At 39.4% G+C, this 21,701-nt stretch overlaps 2 protein-coding genes across 5 annotated transcripts in view; both read left to right on the forward strand.

Annotated features, from left to right (window-relative positions):
• The window catches only part of LOC121388456 (3-galactosyl-N-acetylglucosaminide 4-alpha-L-fucosyltransferase FUT3-like), a 65,161-nt gene extending 48,232 nt beyond the window's left edge, over positions 1-16,929 (forward strand). For 3 of the 4 annotated variants that reach the window (XM_041519788.1, XM_041519787.1, XM_041519789.1), the window contains exon 2: positions 15,565-16,929. In XM_041519788.1, the coding sequence (XP_041375722.1) occupies positions 15,581-16,837 (1,257 nt within the window). In that variant the 5' untranslated portion in view covers positions 15,565-15,580 and the 3' untranslated portion in view covers positions 16,838-16,929. Of the gene's footprint in view, positions 1-8,146; positions 8,165-15,564 lie in introns of those variants that run through there. The other variant, XM_041519790.1, reaches the window with a different exon arrangement.
• A 2,759-nt stretch (positions 16,930-19,688) lies between these two features.
• On the forward strand, positions 19,689-21,358 carry LOC121388836 (alpha-(1,3)-fucosyltransferase C-like). The gene has a single exon (XM_041520351.1). It carries the CDS (start codon positions 19,996-19,998, stop codon positions 20,734-20,736), a length of 741 nt encoding a protein of 246 aa, XP_041376285.1. The 5' UTR covers positions 19,689-19,995; the 3' UTR covers positions 20,737-21,358.
• The last annotated feature ends 343 nt before the right edge of the window (positions 21,359-21,701 follow it).

Raw genomic sequence — 21,701 nt, forward strand, 5'->3', positions numbered from 1 at the left:
AGGAAGAAATTCAGTCGTGGCTACGAAACAAAAATATACCTTTTGAGAGTAACATGACAAAGCCAGTTCTTTATGAACTTGTGAAAAGTAACAAATGTGCACAGCAATTTGTTACTGATGATAGTGCTGAACGTCATGGGCACTTGTGTCTAAGACTGCCGCCAAGACATTCTGAACTCAATCCGATAGAACTGATCTGGAGTCAAGTCAAAGGGCACGTAGCTCGTCATAATGATGGTAAAATGAGCACGGTGCGGAGAGAACTTGCACATGCATTGAACTGTCACACCTACACACTTCTCTGACGCAGTTAAACATGTAATAAAGATCGAAGAAGATTTTAGAAAACAAAATAGTTTTATAAGAAATAAAATACCCCCTGTGATAGTCCCCCTTAACGAAGATAGTGATGAAGAAATGAGTTCGTCGACTGATTAAGTTATTTCTCCATACCCATCAGGAGTATTACTTTAATGTATGCATGAACTATTTAACACCAAAAACTATTTATTTCCATATCATTCACTATCAAACAACCTAACAACCTATAAACTAATCGACTAGAAATGCATATAGACTACACATACATACGAGAGAAATGTTTATTTAACGAGACACTCAACGCATTTGATATACGTTTATGTGGCGTCAGACAAAACGGTTAAGGATCATTATGACAGTGAGAAAGAAACTCGCTACCGCCACATGGCCCACTGTTTCCGATAAGCATTTTTTGATAAGCAATAAGGGACGTTTTATATGCACCATCCCATAGACAGGATAGCACATACCACAGCTTTTATACATCAGTTGTGGTGCACATGCTGGAACTAGACACAACCCAATGGGTCCACCATGTGGGATCGATCAGTCGACCTACCATGAGCGAACGCTTTACCTCTGAGCTACGTCCCGCTCCATATACAAAAGAAGCCTTAAAGGAGAGGACAATTAAGGCATTTGGCCTGGTATGCATATTTAACGATATATAATGCACATTATTGCTTAATATCAACACGTATAATCGTATAGTTAATTAATAAAACGGTTAAATGTGACGACTATTATATATAACGGGCGCAGCCATTTTGTACCAACTCAGTGAGTACGCCCTCTGTCGAGCTGGTGGTTACGTAATACTTAACGCGTCACGTCAGGAATGAGCCTTAGAACTAGAAAAACACAATCTACCTGGTTTTTGCGGGATAATAAATAGTCATACATTGCAATGTTCTGTAATAATACACATCCCAGTAAGCCAACAGTAAGTATATCCAGCACTATATATATTATTTTTCAATACAAAATAAAATACCATTGTCAAAGTGGCTACACAACAAGTCGAAACAATTAACAATGTTTTTCCCATGCATTAACCTACGTACTGAAATGATACACGGAGTGTTTTCTTAGTTAATTGGTCTATGCTGTTAGTTGCTTCTACCTGTGATTTCTGATTGGCAGGTGTGTATTTGATTGGTAACCAGACGAGCCAATTAATTGACGCTGTCTAGACACAAAATACATACCGGTATTGTGGAATATTACCTGTCGCCCCTAAAATCGTAATGGACATGGTTTATTACTGTAAATAGTTCTGTAAAACTATTGATTATGTAGACTTTTCCATCTACAACCACAGAACTGACCAATTACGTAGTCCCAAAGAAAAGAAAATTATCACTTGCCGACTTGTGTATCGTGGGTTGTCGTTTTTGCTCCAACGTAGCATATCAATAGGCGTAATAGTGTACATTTTTCCTTTGGATTATTAAACAGAGAAAAATACTATAACCCCATTTTGTTCCGTTAATGCAACTTGAAATATATTTAGTTAAATAGTTTATTATATTATTACGTCATTTATGCTGTTTTACAAGTCATGTTGATCAAAGAGAAGCGCCTTGTCAAAAATTACTGCTTTTGTTTACACTGTACATACAGTAGATGGTCAGGAGCTGACGTCACTTCGCCCCAAGTTATCCCACCGGACGTCACAAAAACGAAACAAAATGGCTGCCCCCAGTTAGCAGGAATAATCATGGTTTTTTATTAACTCTAGCAAATGAAAAACGCGTAATTTTAAAGTGTCAGTATGTGTTGGTGGTCCGGGTATGCATCTTTCCAACACATAAGGCTCTTGTTGGAGTTGACCCTACCTTTAAGTGGGGTTGGGGTTGTGCGGAGGGTCACACCTCCACCAATCGCATGCATACCATATTCTTCTCTCTCTCCCTCCCTATAACCATATAACCATAGATTAAAATATGTTGAGTGCGTCGTTACATAAATCACGTCTCTCTCTCTCTCTCTCTCTCTCTCTCTCTCTCTCTCTCTCTCTCTCTCTCTCTCTCTCTCTCTCTCTCTCTCTTTCTCTCTGTTTCCCTTCAGCGAGCGCGCTTGTGTATTCCACAATATAATTATAATATTTGATACATATTTTTTTTTCAAACTGAGGTTTTGTAACTTGAACTCCCCACCTGAATCCGCGCCTGCTTCATGTTTACAGATATTTTCATAAATATAGGTCATACTACGATTTGTGCGGATAGGACGATAGAACCGAACATTAGTTTGAAACGCACTATAGAATGATGCTTTTGATGTGCAAATGCCCTTAGTTATTTATAGGAGAAATAACGTGCATTCCGAACACTCAGAGATTTTTAAAAAGTGGAATTAAGTCAACTTCGTGCATTTTATATGATGATTTGTATATAAAACCTGTCGGGGTTTGGGTTTGTTTTCATGTAAATGCAAAGAAAACAAATATCGAATAGGAAATAAACGTAACATTTGCAAAAAACTTTGGGTCTAAATAATTGAACAGGATAATAGCACTTGCACGGAGCCGGTTTAAGGATCCGCGGGACCTGTAGCACAATTAACAGCGGGGTCCCCTTCCCAGGAAGGGGCGGGACGTAGCCCAGTGGTAAAGCGTTCGCTTGATGCGCGGTCGGTCTAGGATCGATCCCCGTTGGTGGATACATTGGGCTATTTCTCGTTCCAGCCAGTGTTCAACAACTGGTGTAATAAAGGCTGTGGTATGTGTTATATTGTCTGTGGGATGGTGCATATAAAAAAAATCTCTTGCTGCTAATTGAAAAAGAGTAGCCCATGATGTGGCGACATCGGGTTTCCTCTCTCAAAATCTGTGTGGTTATTAACCATTTGTCTGACGCCATATAACCGTGAATAAAATGTGTTAAGTGTGTCGTTAAATAAAACATTTTCTTCTTTCCTTCCTTCCCAGGGTATATATTTTGCAACCTCCTCGGGGAGAGGGAAAAAAAATGACATGGGGAAAATAAATGTACACATCACCGCGGGGCCCCTTGAAGCGCGGGGACCGTAGCACGTGCTACATGTGTTACTAGGATAAACAGGCTCTGCACACACACACACATATACACACGCATACACGCACGTACATGCACGTGCACGCAGTACTCATTACACACATGTACACACAATACGCATTATACACATACGCGCACACACGGTCATGACCGATTTAGACAGGTTTTCGATATTTTATCTTTAAAGATACTGTCCTGAGTGGACTGTTATTAACAGGGTTTTTTAAAAGCATATTATCACGGATTTAAATACTTTAAATTTCTGAAAATGGATCGTAAATAAAAATTACATCCATTTCAGAATATCAAGCCTCGCTATTGAATCAAGCAAAAACAAAATGGAAGGAAATCCATGAGAAAACTCTTGGCAAATTTTATTTTCTAATCTTGGAACTAACTTCCATGATAAGTCTACACAACGGAGACTAGGGACCAAATATTCTAATAGGCACACGAACGCCAATTTCGATGATTTGTTTTATATATAAATATCTGACACGCTCGTGCAATCCGTTTTGTTTACTGTTGTTGCTGTTGCCTTGAAAGCAAATAGTTACCACCATGATGTTGCATTGATCGATTGTACAAATCCATAATACTTTGTGTTTGAAAATGTAATCGTTCCTCCACTTTCAAAGGTGGAATCGATTTAATGACGTTACGCACAATGTTCGTACCTTATACGGCAACGCCGTCTGTTTATAACGTTAAAATCTGTACATTGTCTATTAAACTATTCACTTTAATATGTCAGTAAACACAACTTCAGTTGTACTGTATACTTTATGTATTATAAATACTAGTATAATTATTCTCAATTTATGGTAGAATCACTATTGTTATTCCTATTATTTATTACTCTGCTTCATAATAGTCTAAGAGAAAACCCGCTACATTTTTCCATTAGTAGCAAGGGATGTTTTATATGCACCATCCCACAGACAGGATACCACATACCTTTGATATACCAGTCATGGTACACTGGCTGGAACAAGAAATAGCCCAATGGACCCACCGACGGAGATCGACCTCAAACCGGCCCCGCATAAAGCGAGCTTTTACCACTGGGCTACGTCCACAGAGGCAGATCTAGGGGAAGGGGGGGGGGGGGTGGGTACCCTAAATTTTGCGATAGTTATAATTTTATTATATATTAATTTTAATTTTTTTACGATCCCCCTCCAAACCTCCCCCACAGTTCCCTTGGCATTCCACCTCATGTCACTGCCCACCCCCCCCCCACCCCCAAATGGATTTTCTGGATCCGCCAATGGTCCAAACTACGTAGAGGTCCTACCGTCTAGGTTCTTTCCTTGTCTCAGACACAGATGTGTGGCGAAATAGTACGCTACGATCGTACGAAAGTAACACCAGGGTCGAAACACCATCCCACAGACAGGATAGCACATACCATGGCCTTTGGTATACCATTCGTGGTGCACTAGCTGGAACGAGAAATAACTCCATGAGCCCTCCACTGCTTGTTGTGTACACCTTGTTACATAATGTGTGCAGTAGACCGTGGTAAATTGAGGATGAGGATGCATGGAAGACATAATCCAATGGTTTGGGGCGGGACGTAGCCCAGTGGTAAAACGCTTGCTTGATGCGCGGACGGTTTGGGATCGATCCCCGTCGGTGGGTACATTGGGCTATTTCTCCTTCCAGCCAGTTAACCACGACTGGCATATCAAAGGCCGTGGTATATGCTATCATGTCTGTGGGACGGTGCACATAAAAGATCCCTTGCTACTAATGGAAAAATGTAGCGGGTTTCCTCTCTAAGACTATATGTCAAAATTACCAAATATTTGACATCCACTTGCCGATGATTAATAAATCGATGTGCTCTAGTGGTGTCATTAAACAAGACATTAGGTTAGTCGCTCTGGCTTTTCTAAACTCTAATTCATAAATAAATATACAAGTTTTGTAGTGTTATCGCAAAACTAAAAGTTGTTTGTATATACTGTATTTAAACAAATGAGTATGATAATGTATTTAAACAAAAGAGTATGTTTATTCAAAATCTAGTCTGAAATACTCGAGTCGAGTCAGGCTTATGTCACGTGACCTATATTTTTGGTCAGTGACCGAACATATAGATTTATCTCGTCATCATATTTTGTGTACAGTAATTGCAGGATAAACAGAGAATAACTCTAGTCCGTCCCATCATTCTATAAACATGTTTGTTTTTTTAAATAATTTCATTGTTTTGGAAATTACAAAAGTTTACTCTTTTTATGTGCAACTTACAAATCAATAGAGTCAGACGTAAATAACTTGTAGTAAATTCCATATTAGGAAAAAAGGCGTTCCCTGTTGGACTGACTACAGTTAATGACGTCGAATGTGGGCTTTATCTTGTTAATGTAAGAATGGGGAATTCCGCGAGGCTCTACAATGTGGTTCGGACTTTAAATATATAATAACTGCTAATAATCCAAGATGGAAGCCTCTAAAACTTCAAACTATACTCAACGCCAAAACAAACCTATACACTTAATATTTTCCACCTTAATTCTTTTAATAAAAAAACCCCCAAAACAATCATAACAGTGATAATATTAACCCAGATTTCATTTTATTTCAACTTATTTTCGTGCTTATATCCAATTAAGGTTCAAGCACGCTATCCTGCCCCCCCCCCCCCCCCCCCCCCCACACACACACCCCAGCTTCTAGGCTGTCTGTCCAGGACAGTGGGTTAGTTGTTAATTGTTAGTGGTTAGTGAGAGAGAAGAGGGTGTAGTGGCCTTACACCTACCCACTGAGTCGTTAAAACTCGCTCTGGGTGAGAGCCGGTACAGGAGCCTGTTTCACTTTACATCGTAAATTTACGTTTACGTGTAAAACTTACACCTGTCGTACGTCTACGTCTACGTGTACGTTTACTCCATTTCACGAAGCCGGTCATAGAAATACTACTAACTTACCTTGCACGTAAATCTACGTCTGTTTTCTTTTGCAGTTCATTTAGTAGAAATTTGACATCTAAAGCTGATTATTAATAAATCAATGTGCTCTAGTACTGTCGTTAAACAAAACAAACTTATAACTTTTTAAAAGAAAGAACGAATAAACTTGATAAAGTTTGGAAACCACCGTTTCCGGTATACCAACACATGGTTGTACTGTACCAAATAAAATCCTATAGGCGACGCGAATTTTTGGTTGTGGACGAATCGTCTCGACTTCAACAGTGGACGAATTTGTAGTGGATGAATCGTCTGTGGACGAAACGTCCAGAGGACGAATCATCTGCAACCCTAGGCGACCATGTTAACCTATGTAGTTAAAACACTATAGTATGGGTCAATTCCCTATATTTGCTTTGGGAGTTGGGGGGGGGGGGGGGGGGGCACTGATGGATCGGGTACGGTTCACAAGTGGGGGGCACGACCCTCCCCCCCCCCCTTCCACCAGTCCAGAATTTTGCGCCCAGGGCAACCGCCCCGGTGGCCCCGTCCACGCTACGCCACTGTTTGGGTGTAGTTTGTGTGTTTGTTTGTTTGAGGGTTTTTGTTTGAATGTCTAGACAACTTTCACCCCTATCAAATAATAGTCAGTTGAAAAGGCAGTCATTTGTGTATGGATATATATTTTATTTCTAAATTGTAGAGAAAATATTATGTTGAATTTGAATTTTTTTAAACTAAAACATTGTACAGTCCGTCAAATATAAGTTTTAAAATAATACGTTAGATAGCAGGGGCGGATCCAGACATTTGTAAAGGGGAGAGGGGTGTCACATAATTGTGAAAGGAGCAAGTTGAGTTTGTGTAAGACAAATGAGCCGAAAGAAAAAAAGAAATGTTTAATTTAACGACGCACTAAACACATTTTATTTACGGTTATATGGCGTTAGACATATGGTTAAGGACCACACAGATTCTGAGAGGAAACCCGCTGTCACCACTACATGGGCTACTCTTTCCGATTAGCAGCAAGGGATATTTTATTTGCGCTTCCCACAGGCAGGATAGCACAAACCATGGCCTTTGTTGAATCAGTTATAGATCACTGGTCGGTGCAAGTGGTTTACACCTACTCATTGAGCCTTGCGGAGCACTCACTCAGGGTTTGGAGTCGGTATCTGGATTAAAAATCCCATGCCTCGACTGGGATCCGAACCCAGAACCTACCAGCCTGTAGACCGATGGCCTAACCACGACGCCACCGAGGCCGGTCAAATGAGCCGAGGTCCGAAAGGGATCTACATATATTCGTAATGAAGATAAGAAGAGACGCGTTTTCAGGACAGTTTACTACACCCCCATGTCCAGACCACGGTACGGCCCTGCATTTAATGGGACCTGGTACAGGAAATAGGTACTGGGGAAAACAAATATCGTCTGATTTGTTGCTGCATACATTTGCATATATCAGAAAATATGCAGACTCGTCTTAATTGAACACTATCAGCTTGTTTGAAAAATAAAAAATTGAGTGGATTAAAAAAAAGTTGCTTTTGTTTAACGACACCACTAAAACACATTGATTTATTATTCATCGTCTATTCGATGTCAAACATTTGGTAATTTTGACAAGTAGTTGTTAGAGGAAACCCGCTACATTTTGTTCCCCTAATGCAGCAAGGGATCTTTTATATCCGCTTCCCCACAGACAGGAAAACACATATCACGGCCTTTGACCAGCTGTGATGCGCTGGTTGGAACCAGAATAAAAACAAATCAGTTGAATGGATCCACCGAGGTGGTTCGATCCTGTGACGCTGGCACCTGAAACGAGCATTCAACTGACTGAACTAAATCCCGCTCTGAGTGGATCAAATGACACAGGTAATAAAACTGGCTATCACTGGATTAATAAAGGGAGTTAATTTGTTAAAGACTTTACAAAAACCAAAAGTGTTACCATTTTATAAATGATCGAAGTTGATGTAGCAATTTACGTGTGCGACTATTGTCCGAACCAAATTGTTAACAACTACAAAAAATTACTATAACCCCATTTTGTTCCGTTAATGCAACTTGAAATATATTTAGTTAAATAGTTTATTATAATATTACGTCATTTATGCTGTTTTACAAGTCAGGTTGATCAAAGAGAAGCGCCTTGTCGAAAATTACTGCTTTTGTTTATACTGTACATACAGGAGATGGCCAGGAGCTGACGTGACTTCGCCTCGAGCTATCCCACCGGACGTCACAAAAACGAAACAAAATGGCTGCCCCCAGTTAGCAGGAATAATCATGGTTTTTTATTAACTCTAAAATTACGCGTTTTTCACTTGCTAAAGTGTCAGTATGTGTTGGTGGTCCGGGTATTCATCTTTCCAACACATAAGGCTCTTGTTTGAGTTGACCTTACCTTTAAAGTGTCAGTATGTGTTGGTGGTCCGGGTATGCATCTTTCGAACACATAAGGCTCTTGTTGGAGTTGACCTTACCTTTAAAGTGTCAGTATGTGTTGGTGGTCCGGGTATGAATCTTTCCAACACATAAGGCTCTTGTTTGAGTTGACCCTACCTTTAAAGTGTCAGTATGTGTTGGTGGTCCGGGTATGCATCTTTCCAACACATAAGGCTCTTGTTGGAGTTGACCCTACCTTTAATTGCTCTTAGATTTGCTCCAATGTTTGTCCAGACATAAATCACAAAAAAAAAAAAACCCACTACAAATATACAGATTCCACACACGAGACTGCAACGATGTCGCCGATATAGTCTTTGATGAGATTGCATAGGAAAAAATACATGCAGTTTTCTGCCGTCTGCCATGTTGCTTGTTTATGGAATATTCTTCAAGAGGGGTGAAAGCCTCTAAAGTATGTGACACAATTAATATGAAATCAATGATCTCTAGTGGTATCATTAAAAAAATAAAAATAATAATAATAAATAATATGACGTCATCACGTTTGCTTTTATATCATAACATGTTATGACGTTGTTAGATTAAGTCCTATCCTTTCACCCCTCTTGAAGAATATTCCCAAAAAAGTCAAAATGGCAGCTGGCACAAAATTACATGCTGTTTGCCCTATGCGCTCTCAGCGAAGTCGATATAGGTGACATAGTTATCATCTGGTATGTGGAATCTATGTCATTGTAATGGTTTTTTCAAGATTGGTATCTGGACAAACTTTGGAGGAAATTTAACGACAATTAAAGGGAGGAGAGTAATTTTTCGTAGTTGTTAACAATTTGGTTCGGACAGTTGTGGTCGAGAACACTCTTAGATTTACGTCTAACTTTACTCGTAACTTACGTTTACATTTCTTTATGAAATACTCTTCAGTCGTAGATTTACGTTTACGTGCAAAACGTAACTTACGATGTTTAGTGAAACTGGGTCCTGGGCTTCAAACCCTGTACCTACCAGCCTTATTGTCCGATGGCTTAACCACGACGCCACCGAGGCCGGTTTTAACATGTGTGACTCATCCTGGGTTGTATGTGTGCTTGGGACGGTGTGTGTGTGTGTGTGTGTGTGGTGTGTGTGTGTGTGTGTGTGTGTGTGTGTGTGTGTGTGTGTGTGTGTGTGTGTGTTGAAACAGAATAAAACAAATTATAACACATTTGACAGGCTGTCCAGTGATCCTACTTTTTCCTACTTTTTGGTCTGTGTCCTATTTTTCCAATTTTTTCTTCAAAATACCTAGTTTTCCCTACCTTTTTGTTTCAAAATGCCGCGAATTGCTGTTAAAGTGCTCGTGTTATCATAAAAGTCAACAGTTATGGGATTTTAAAAATTTATTTACGGCAAGATATTTATTACATACATATTCAATCTTACTATAGTGATCAAGACATTTTCAAGCTGTGTGATAAATTTATCTTGTATTGCACATATGTGCGATATGGACCGGAACTTTTAAATGGGGAATTCCCGTTTTGCCCTTACTGGCGTTAGCGCCTTTGTTTTTTTACTGACGTCATATATGATTTACAAATTACGTCACGTCATATTTCAAACATTACACAAAGCTGCTGCAAAGTACGCGTCTTAACGTTACGTAAATCCATGAAAGGAGTATTTAAGAAAGTGTTGTTATGACGTTAAATTAAAAAGTTTTTGTAAAACATAAAAGAAGGTACAGTATGTAATAAATATAGAACTTCACATATGTTGGTTTCGCTTTCTATTTATTGCACGAGTTTATTTTGCACAAGAACATACCACGAGACTGCGCAAAATAAACTCGTGCAATAAATAGAAAGTTATATATTATCTCCCAGTTTGCTGCACCATATAATATCAATATGTTAAATTTGCACCATGAAAGGCAATTTTAGGCACTCCAATGTTACTTTTGCCATTTATGAATAATTCCAATCTCTAAAAATCCCTTTATTATAAACCCTTGGATTGGTCAAATTCGTATCACGTGACGATAAAAACTGGCATTCATAGCACCATGAATCTCAGTTTAGCACTATTTTTGGCTATATAGCCGGAACTACTTTATGAATTATGTCAACAAAGGAATCCCCGAGGAATTTCCTTGAGATTCTATTTTTAGACATCAAACAGTAATCGTTTGCTGTCAAACTTCTAAACATCTTCACATATAAATTATACCATACAAAATAGGTCGCTTCAGACATTTTTATTAAAGGTTAAAAGTTATTGAAATTATTTACGTTATATGTTTATAGTGAATTCAAAATCCCACAGCTAAAAATCTATTTTGCCGATCCAAAAAAAGTATATAATTCCAATGGAATTTGGTATTTTACAAAAGCGATTTCAAAAACAAAATTCAGTCAGTTCATGCCAACCATTAGCAGTAACGCGCATTCAACGGCATTGTAGTATGACGTACACAACACATAGTTTCTAAGTTTTCGCGCCACTGCGATGCAATCTTTAAACGAGTCGGGTTTTGAAACTAGGCATATCATGTACATGTCGGGACACAGGAACGAAGCTTCAATTCGAAGCTACAACAGAGAATGTTCCACTTTCCAAAAACGAAACATGAGCATGGCACTGTCAAATCTCACGAATACTTGTGTCGCACCACTTGATGTCACACATGCCAAAACCATCCTGTTGCCACTTCCACAATTACAAGGCCAGTAAACACAGAAACTCGCGACACACCTGTTTCATCCATTTCCGGAAACATTGAAACCACTTTCTCCATGTCAAATCTATCAACACATGGAATTATCACGCACTCAAAATTTTATAACTGTAATTTCAACGTCGTAATTGGTAAATCTGGACAGTAATCAAAAAATGGCGCCCATCCACAGTTCGTAGTTAAATATTCATACACCAACCGGTTCACATATAAATTATAGCATACAAAATAGGTCGCTTCAGACATTTTTATTACAGGTTAAAAGTTATTAAAATTACTTACGTTATATGTTTCTAGTGAATTCAAAATGTTTTTAGTTGGTATTGACATTTAATGCAAAAAATTAATATGAATTGTATTAATGATTGTAACATTGTCATTCTCTCATTCGGCTATTGACGGAAAAAGCCGAACCACCATAGGGATTCCGCTAATGTTGAGTATGAATTTCGTATTAATAAAATAGTAAATAGTTGGAAAATAGAGTTCACTTTTTATTTTAAAGAGCTTTACATTAATGACATGGTTATGTGTTTGGAATTATAAGAATTGAACGTGAAATGTTTTGAGTTTCATGCTAGTATGAAACGCAAAACCGCTTTACACACTTTAGTATGAATGGCTTCGCGCTAACGCGCTACGCCATTCATACAGTGTGTAAAGCGGTTTTGCGTTTCATACTAGCATGAAACTCAAAAATGTTCACGTTCAATTCTTAATTGTTAACAATTTTTCCAATGTTAATATATCAATCAATACACTGTACAACAATTTCAAATAACTGTATAACGTGACCGTTACATAAGATTTATATTATTTTCGATAACTAAAATACAGGTACAAAATGAGCAAACCTTTTCTCAATAATACCACTTTTTTTTATTTAGCACATTCGTTTATGAGCATGAATAATGTTGCTAACTACTATTTTAATCCTACTTTTGTCCAACTTTTTCCTTCTATTTTCTTACTTTTGTCCTACTTTTTCTGCATTTCCATTCCTACTTTTGTCCTACTTTTTCATAAAAGTGTGCTTGACAAATCAATATCCTTGGCCGAAACTCGGTTAATAGACGCTTCATTCTCTTTAATAATGTGTTTGTCCGCGGTTACCTCAAAATTCATTTCGTTTCAACTTATGTTCGTGCTTATATCCAATTAAGGTTCAAGCACGCTGTCCTGGGCATATACCTCTGCTATCTGTGCTGTCTGTCCAGGACAGTGGGTTAATTGTTAGTTGGTTAGTGGTTAGTGAGAGAGAAGAGGGTGTAGTGGCCTTACACCTAACCATTGCGCCCTTAAGAACTCGCTCTGTGCTGCGAACCCTGTACCTACCAGCCTGTAGTCCGATGGCTTAACCACTGCGCCACCGAAGTCGGTACCTGAAAATGACCATGTCGCCATATGGAGTTCCACGCAAACTTATCTTTAGCAGGTCAATTACTGTGTGATCCTGACTTTAGTAGGTGAACTTCTGTATGATCCTGCTTCAGTAGGTCAACTACTGTATGACCCTGACTTTACTTGGTCAACTGCTGTATGACCCTGACTTTAGCAGGTCACCTACTGTATGACCCCATTTTTAACATGTCAACTACTGTATGACCCTGACTTTAACAGGTAATCTACTGTATGAGCCTGACTTTAACAGGTCACCTACTGTATGACCCTGACTTTAACAGGTCACCTACTGTATGACCCTGACTTTACCAGGTCATCTACTGTATGACCCTGACTTTAACAGGTCACCTACTGTATGAGCCTCACTTTAACAGGACAACTGCTGTATGAGCCTGACTTTAACAGGTCACTTACTGTAGGAGCCTGACTTTAACAGGTCACCTACTGTATGACCCTGACTTTAACAGGTCACCTACTGTATAACCCTGACTTTAACAGGTCATCTTCTTTGTGACCCTGACTTTAACAGGTCAACTTCTGTGTGACCGTGACTTTAACAGGTCACCTATTGTATGACCCTGACTTTAACAGGTCATCTACTGTATGAGCCTGACTTTAACAAGTCACCTACTGTATGACCCTGACTTTAACAGGTCACCTGCTGTATGAGCCTCTTTTTAACATGTCAACTGCTGTATGACCCTGACTTTAACAGGTCACCTACTGTATGACCCTGACTTTAACATGTCACCTACTGTATGACCCTGACTGTAACAGGTCAACTAATGTATGAGCCTGACTTTAAAAGGTCACCTACTGTATGAGCCTGACTTTAACATGTCAACTACTGTATGACCCTGACTTTAACAGGTCACCTACTGTATGACCCTGACTTTAATAGGTCATCTTCTTTGTGACCCTGACTTTAACAGGTCAACTTTTGTGTGACCCTGACTTTAACAGGTCACCTATTGTATGACCCTGACTCTTTAACAGGGCATCTACTGTATGAGCCTGACTTTAACAAGTCACCTACTGTATGAGCCTGACTTTAACAGGTCACCTACTGTATGACCCTGACTTTAACAGGTCACCTACTGTATGACCCTGACTTTAACAGGTCATCTACTGTATGATCCTGATTTTAACAGGTCACCTACTGTTTGAGCCTGACTTTAACAGGTCACCTACTGTATCAGCCTGACTTTAACAGGTCATCTACTGTATGACCCTGACTTTAACAGGTCACCTACTGTATAACCCTGACTTTAACAGGTCATCTTCTTTGTGACCCTGACTTTAACAGGTCAACTTCTGTGTGACCGTGACTTTAACAGGTCACCTATTGTATGACCCTGACTTTAACAGGTCATCTACTGTATGAGCCTGACTTTAACAAGTCACCTACTGTATGAGCCTGACTTTAACAGGTCACCTACTATATGACCCTGACTTTAACATGTCACCTACTGTATGAGCCTGACTTTAACAGGTCACCTACTGTATGAGCCTGACTTTAACAGGTCACCTACTGTATGAGCCTGACTTTAACAGGTCACCTACTGTATGACCCTGACTTTAACAGGTCACCTACTGTATGAGCCTGACTTTAACAGGTCAACTACTGTATGAGCCTGACTTTAACAGGTCACTTACTGTATGAGCCTGACTTTAACATGTCACCTACTGTATGACCCTGACTGTAACAGGTCAACTAATGTATGAGCCTGACTTTAAACGGTCACCTACTGTATGAGCCTGACTTTAACATGTCAACTACTGTATGACCCTGACTTTAACAGGTCACCTACTGTATGACCCTGACTTTAATAGGTCATCTTCTTTGTGACCCTGACTTTAACAGGTCAACTTTTGTGTGACCCTGACTTTAACAGGTCACCTATTGTATGACCCTGACTCTTTAACAGGTCATCTACTGTATGAGCCTGACTTTAACAAGTCACCTACTGTATGAGCCTGACTTTAACAGGTCACCTACTGTATGACCCTGACTTTAACAGGTCATCTACTGTATGAGCCTGACTTTAACAGGTCACCTACTGTATGAGCCTGACTTTAACAGGTCATCTACTGTATGACCCTGACTTTAACAGGTCACCTACTGTATGACCCTGACTTTAACAGGTCACCTGCTGTATGAGCCTCTTTTTAACATGTCAACTGCTGTATGACCCTGACTTTAACAGGTCACCTACTGTATGACCCTGACTTTAACAGGTCATCTACTGTATGACCCTGATTTTAACAGGTCACCTACTGTATGAGCCTGACTTTAACAGGTCACCTACTGTATGACCCTGACTTTAACAGGTCACCTGCTGTATGAGCCTCTTTTTAACATGTCAACTGCTGTATGACCCTGACTTTAACAGGTCACCTACTGTATGACCCTGACTTTAACAGGTCATCTACTGTATGAGCCTGACTTTAACAGGTCACCTGCTGTATGAGCCTCTTTTTAACATGTCAACTGCTGTATGACCCTGACTTTAACAGGTCACCTACTGTATGACCCTGACTTTAACAGGTCACCTACTCTATGACCCTGACTTTAACAGGTCACCTACTGTATGACCCTGACTTTAACAGGTCACCTACTGTATGAGCCTGACTTTAACAGGTCAACTTCTGTGTGACCCTGACTTTAACAGGTCAACTTCTGTGTTACCCTGGCTTTAGTAGGACATGCTGCCTTGCATTTAATTTTCTTTTTGTTTCCTTTCAGAGTGTGAAACTGTTCCATGGTAATGAAGGGCAACCTGCAGTGTTTCTTCATCATGACATTAGGCGTCGTGGTTGCAAGCATTCTGGTATATGTGCAGACGTGGCTACATTTCCCTCATTTGATGGCAGAGCGTCAGTTCGCGCGTGTTGCGGTTAACGACTCTAAACAACTTGACAAGGCAAACGGGACCAGACCTGTGCAAATAACGTGGGTGAACCGTCAACACGAAGTCACAAGGACCACCAGTGCCGCCCATCAAAACACGACAAACAAAATACTTCTGTGGTATTTTAAACCCGGATACCATCCTTCTATGCCAGAGCCAGTGGCGTTAAAACACTGTCCGGAACTAAAATGTAGAATGACCTCTAACCGGAAATATTTGCATCAAAGTTCAGCAGTGTTGTTTACGGCGCAGTGGACTAGGGATAAAAATCCTCCGAAAAAGTTTCCGGGCCAAGTGTGGATACTTCATAACCAGGAATCCCCACACGCTGGGTGGTCGTCGCTCGTCACGTTCAGACTGCCACAGTGGAAAGGAAGGTTTAACTGGACGATGGACTACAGGAAAGACGCAGACATTCGTTCACCTTACGGAATTTTTAAAAAGCTACCTCAACCGAGAAAGCGAAACTACACCGATATTGTCTCGAAAAAGAAGGGTCTGGTCTCGTGGATGGTAAGTCACTGTGACACCGAAGGAAAGAGAGAGCTCTATGTTAAGAAAATGAAGACGTTCGTTCCGTTGGCGATGTTTGGCGGGTGTGGTGGAAGAGGCTGCCTGCGAAGCCAAGACGAGGCGTGTCTAAAAGAAATCAACAGACACAAGTTTTACCTGTCGTTCGAGAACGCATTCTGTCCGGACTACATAACGGAGAAGTTTTATCGTTTTTATACCATCGATTTGGTCCCTGTTGTTCGAGGAGGTGGGAACTATTCTAGAGATCTTCCTGGAGGAACGTACGTCAACACGGCCGATTTCAAATCAGTTGCCGACCTGGCCAAGTATCTCAATTATCTGGACAAGAACGACGATAAATATATCGAGTATCTCAGACGTAAAGATGAGTACGAGGTGGTGTTTGATGATTTTTTTACTAAGGATAGGAGAGGTAACGTAATGTACGCACATTACCAGTATGAAAACACGCCATTGTGTGACGTGTGCAGACGACTGTGGAACATGCAGAATTACACAAAAACGTACAGTGATATAGGGGCGTGGTTTGATAGTGGACTATGTCACAAGCCGCCTGACCAAGACCAGTTGTAATTAGGCAAACCGATTAATGAATTCCATAAGACAAATAGACGTATACATAGTTGTCTCTATCATGATTATTAAATTTAAATTTGATAAACGGTTGACAGTTTTGTTCAAGTCGAACTTAATAGTTTCGTTTTTCGGTTGTTGTTGTTTCATTTGTTGTTTTTATTGTTATGTTAAGTATTTGCGTTTTACGGTGATTCATGAGTGCATGCCGTCGCAGCTGTATATATTCCATTGAGCTCTATTCTGTGCAAGTTTGGGTTTTCTAAGTTAGTCTTGAAGTGGAAGTCCTCCTACAGGCGGTGCAGGAGAGATGAAACATCATATTACGCATTCCCTAGGGAGTAGTAAAGATGCTTACTTTTTCGTGACCTTGACAATGATGTGAGTAAAAACCTGACCTTGGCATACCAGGTCAGGTGCGTGTCCTATTTCTTGGCCATGGTGTGAGTCAAAGCCTGAACTTAACATACTTGGGCCGGTGCGTTTCCAAGTATGTTACGGTCAGGCTTTGACTCGCACCAAGGTCAATAGGACACGCACCTGACCTAGTATGCCAAGGTCAGGCGTTCACTCACATCACTGTGAAGGTCACAAAAACATAGTATATATGGATGGATGGATGGATGGATGGATAAATATCAAGACCAACAGGGAAAAAGTAAGTTTTTACAATTGTTTTATTTTTGATTATTTTTAGATTGATTTAGGGACTGGTTGGCAATCTAATTTAAAATAAATAAATTATAAATACTAACTAAATAATTGAATAAATAAACACTTTAAATTTATAAAGCACAAACAGTAATTTAATTGGAGGTGGGGTTTGGCCCATCTAGGCCCCCAAGGTGAGTATATATCGCCTGAACGTGTTCTTAGTGGCACTGGTCATCCGGGGGGCCACAACGTGCCTGTACCTTACATTAAATTCAAAATCTAAATAAATTATATATAAAAAAAGAAATAGAATGAAACATCTGACACCTATATTAAAAGGACATTCCTGAGTTTGCTGCACTTTTTAAGATGTTATCGACTAACAGAGACTTTTTAACGATTGTAATTACATACCAAATATATTTTTCGGCATAAAATATTAGTGGCTGTATATTAAACGTGTTTCTGATCGTTCTAATATTTGTACCAGGTTAAATTCCATCTAATTTCCTAAAATATTGTTGTTTTTTTGTACGTACGAAATTATTTGAAGACAAAATCCAGTTTTGGCTTTTTACAAATATTAAGACGACCAGAAACACATTGAATATACAGACACTGATATTCTAAACAAGAAACTATATTTAATATGCAAGTTTAATCGTAGAAATATTTTATTAGTCGGAAACATCTTACAATGCAGCAAACTCAGGAATGTCTCTTTAAAGATAAATAACTACAAGGAGAGCCGCTAGACGTCACCCTTGGTCTCAAACATATATGCCACTAACAACATATCTTTTTTCTGTTTTTTTAATTTAATTCCTTTTTTGGATTAAGTAAATTTACTGGATTAAATATATTATTATTTTTAGAAGAAAAAAAATGAAATTCATTTTTGTCTGGGTTGTTTGTTTTGGGTTTTTTTGGTGGTTTGTTTGTTTGTGTTTTTGTTTGTGTGTGTGTGTGGGGGGGGGGGGGGGGGGTTGTATTTAGGGACGTTACAATTATTGCAGTTGAGAGAGTAATATTCTAGTTTTAAATTTAATACTATTTAATGCAATAGAAACTCCCATTATCAACCTGCAATAATTTTGGTTGTTCTATTATTAAAAGAGATAGGTCCAGGTGAAAAGACCTTGGGCTTGATATTTGCGTGCCACGCCCTGGTTTTGTGATCCCAATCAACTTGCCACAGGCCATCAATGCCCGGCACTCCCATCGAGCAGACCTCGTTGTAAAAATGGCCAACAGACAGCCGCGTCCAGCAAACTGCGCTTTGCGCCGGCACTCCAGAATAACTTCAATATTTTTAAGCAATGTTTGAATATTTTTTATTAGTTCTGGTCTGATACTATGTGAACCCCCTACAGCCTGCAGCGCACTCAGACTATCTAAGAAGATGACATAACTAAAAGGGCTATCTTCATTTTCACTATGATTTAATATCCACATATGCAAATAGAGTATGGCCATTAATTCTGTAGTATAAACTGATATATATACTCTTCAAAAAAGGTAGGGGAATCTGAAATATTAATGTTAATATCAATTATTAGACCGAACATACGTTTTGACCACAGATGTCCTAGTAAAGAACGTCCAGGTCTGTTTATCAATATCAGAATGAATAAATGAATGTTTAACGTCACCCCAGCACGAAAAATACATCGGCTATTGGGTGTCAAATTATGGTAATGCAAACAAATAAGGTGATGATCAACATCAATATAAAATGCAAGATTTAAATAAAAACAGTGTAAAGAACTGTGCATAAATACAAATATCACAGATAGATACTGACTTTTACTCAAAATTTCAATTTGTGCTGTATTGGCCATTCTCAAAGAGAATGTTACACCTCTGCACCATGGTGAGGTTACAGCACGCACAGGGGATCAACATACCGAAACGCATTCCATAGTTTGCACGTGCATCACGCAGTTGCGCCGTACACGTGCGTGGGGTGTCATTCTCGATTTTGACAATTTCCAGGAAGGTCGATTAATCAATCAATTAGTCAATCGTTTTCATTCTGTTGATCATACAGTTGTTATTGTTTTGTTTTTAGTCATTTTTATTGTTTGAATTTGCGAATTACTGGTAAACTTTCAAATTTCACTTCTGACCCCAAACATCCTTCAAGATCTTTGGTGGTCATAAAACCTACTGTAATACTGAACTACCGGTTGTAATGTTTGCCCAATTAATTCACTATTATCAAATAACCATTCCCCACAGCTAATATACCTTACAATTTGACAATTGTAAATTCTTATTAGAGTTCCCCTATTGTTTTTTAAGAGTATATTATCCGATAGCCTAGCCCTAACGGTGATCGGTTTATTTAAAATTTGGATTTCAAAGGCCATACCAGCTCTACCTGTAGTGGGGTTCTTGGACCCATCAGTATACACCTGAGTGTATTCCGGGTACAATTCCCCCACTTATTACTTTAAAAAGAAAATGTGGCGTTAAAACACTGTCCGGAACTAAAATGTAGAATGACCTCTAACCGGAAATGTTTGCATCAAAGTTCAGCAGTGTTGTTTACGGCGCAGTGGACTAGGGATAAAAATCCTCCGAAAAAGTTTCCGGGCCAAGTGTGGATACTTCGTAACCAGGAATCCCCACACGCTGGGTGGTCGTCGCTCGTCACGTTCAGACTGCCACAGTGGAAAGGAATGTTTAACTGGACGATGGACTACAGGAAAGACGCAGACATTCGTTCACCTTACGGAATTTTTAAAAAGCTACCTCAACCGAGAAAGCGAAACTACACCGATATTGTCTCGAAAAAGAAGGGTCTGGTCTCGTGGATGGTAAGTCACTGTGACACCGAAGGAAAGAGAGAGCTCTATGCTAAGAAAATGAAGACGTTCGTTCCGTTGGCGATGTTTGGCGGGTGTGGTGGAAGAGGCTGCCTGCGAAGCCAAGACGAGGCATGTCTAAGAGAAATCAACAGACACAAGTTTTACCTGTCGTTCGAGAACGCATTCTGTCCGGATTACATAACGGAGAAGTTTTATCGTTGTTATACCATCGATTTGGTCCCTGTTGTTCGAGGAGGTGGGAACTATTCTAGAGATCTTCCTGAAGGAACGTACGTCAACACGGCCGATTTCAAATCAGTTGCCGACCTGGCCAAGTATCTCAATTATCTGGACAAGAACGACGATAAATATATCGAGTATCTCAGACGTAAAGATGAGTACGAGGTGGTGTTTGATGATTTTTTTTACTAAGGATAGGAGAGGTAACGTAATGTACGCACATTACCAGTATGAAAACACGCCATTGTGTGACGTGTGCAGACGACTGTGGAACATGCAGAATTACACAAAAACGTAGTGATATAGGGGCGTGGTTTGATAGTGGACTATGTCACAAGCCGCCTGACCAAGACCAGTTGTAATTAGGCAAACCGATTAATGAATTCCATAAGACAAATAGACGTATACATAGTTGTCTCTATCATGATTATTAACTTTAAATTTGATAAACGGTTGACAGTTTTGTTCAAGTCGAACTTAATAGTTTCGTTTTTTCGGTTGTTGTTGTTGTTTTATTTGTTGTTTTTATTGTTATGTTAAGTATTTGATTTTTACGGTGATTCATGAGTGCATGCCGTCGCAGCTGTATATATTCCATTGAGCTCTATTCTGTGCAAGTTTGGGTTTTCTAAGTTAGTCTTGGAGTGGAAGTCCTCCTACAGGCGGTGCAGGAGAGATGAAACATCATATTACGCATTCCCTAGGGAGTAGTAAGGATGCTTACTTTTTCGTGACCTTGACAATGATGTGAGTAAAAACCTGACCTTGGCATACCAGGTCAGGTGCGTGTCCTATTTCTTGACCATGGTGTGAGTCAAAGCCTAACCTTAACATACTTGGGCAGGTGCGTGTCCAAGTATGTTACGGTCAGGCTTTGACTCGCACCAAGGTCAATAGGACATGCACCTGACCTAGTATGCCAAGGTCAGGCTTTCACTCACATCACTGCGAAGGTCACAAAAACGTAGTATATATGGATGGATGGATGGATGGATGGATAAATATCAAGACCACCAGGGAAAAAGTAAGTTTTTACAATTGTTTTATTTTTGATTATTTTTAGATTGATTTAGGGACTGGTTGGCAATCTAATTTAAAATAAATAAATTATAAATACTAACTAAATAATTGAATAAATAAACACTTTAAATTTATAA

Source organism: Gigantopelta aegis, chromosome 14 (assembly GCF_016097555.1).
Source record: "Gigantopelta aegis isolate Gae_Host chromosome 14, Gae_host_genome, whole genome shotgun sequence".
NCBI lineage: Eukaryota > Metazoa > Mollusca > Gastropoda > Neomphalida > Peltospiridae > Gigantopelta > Gigantopelta aegis.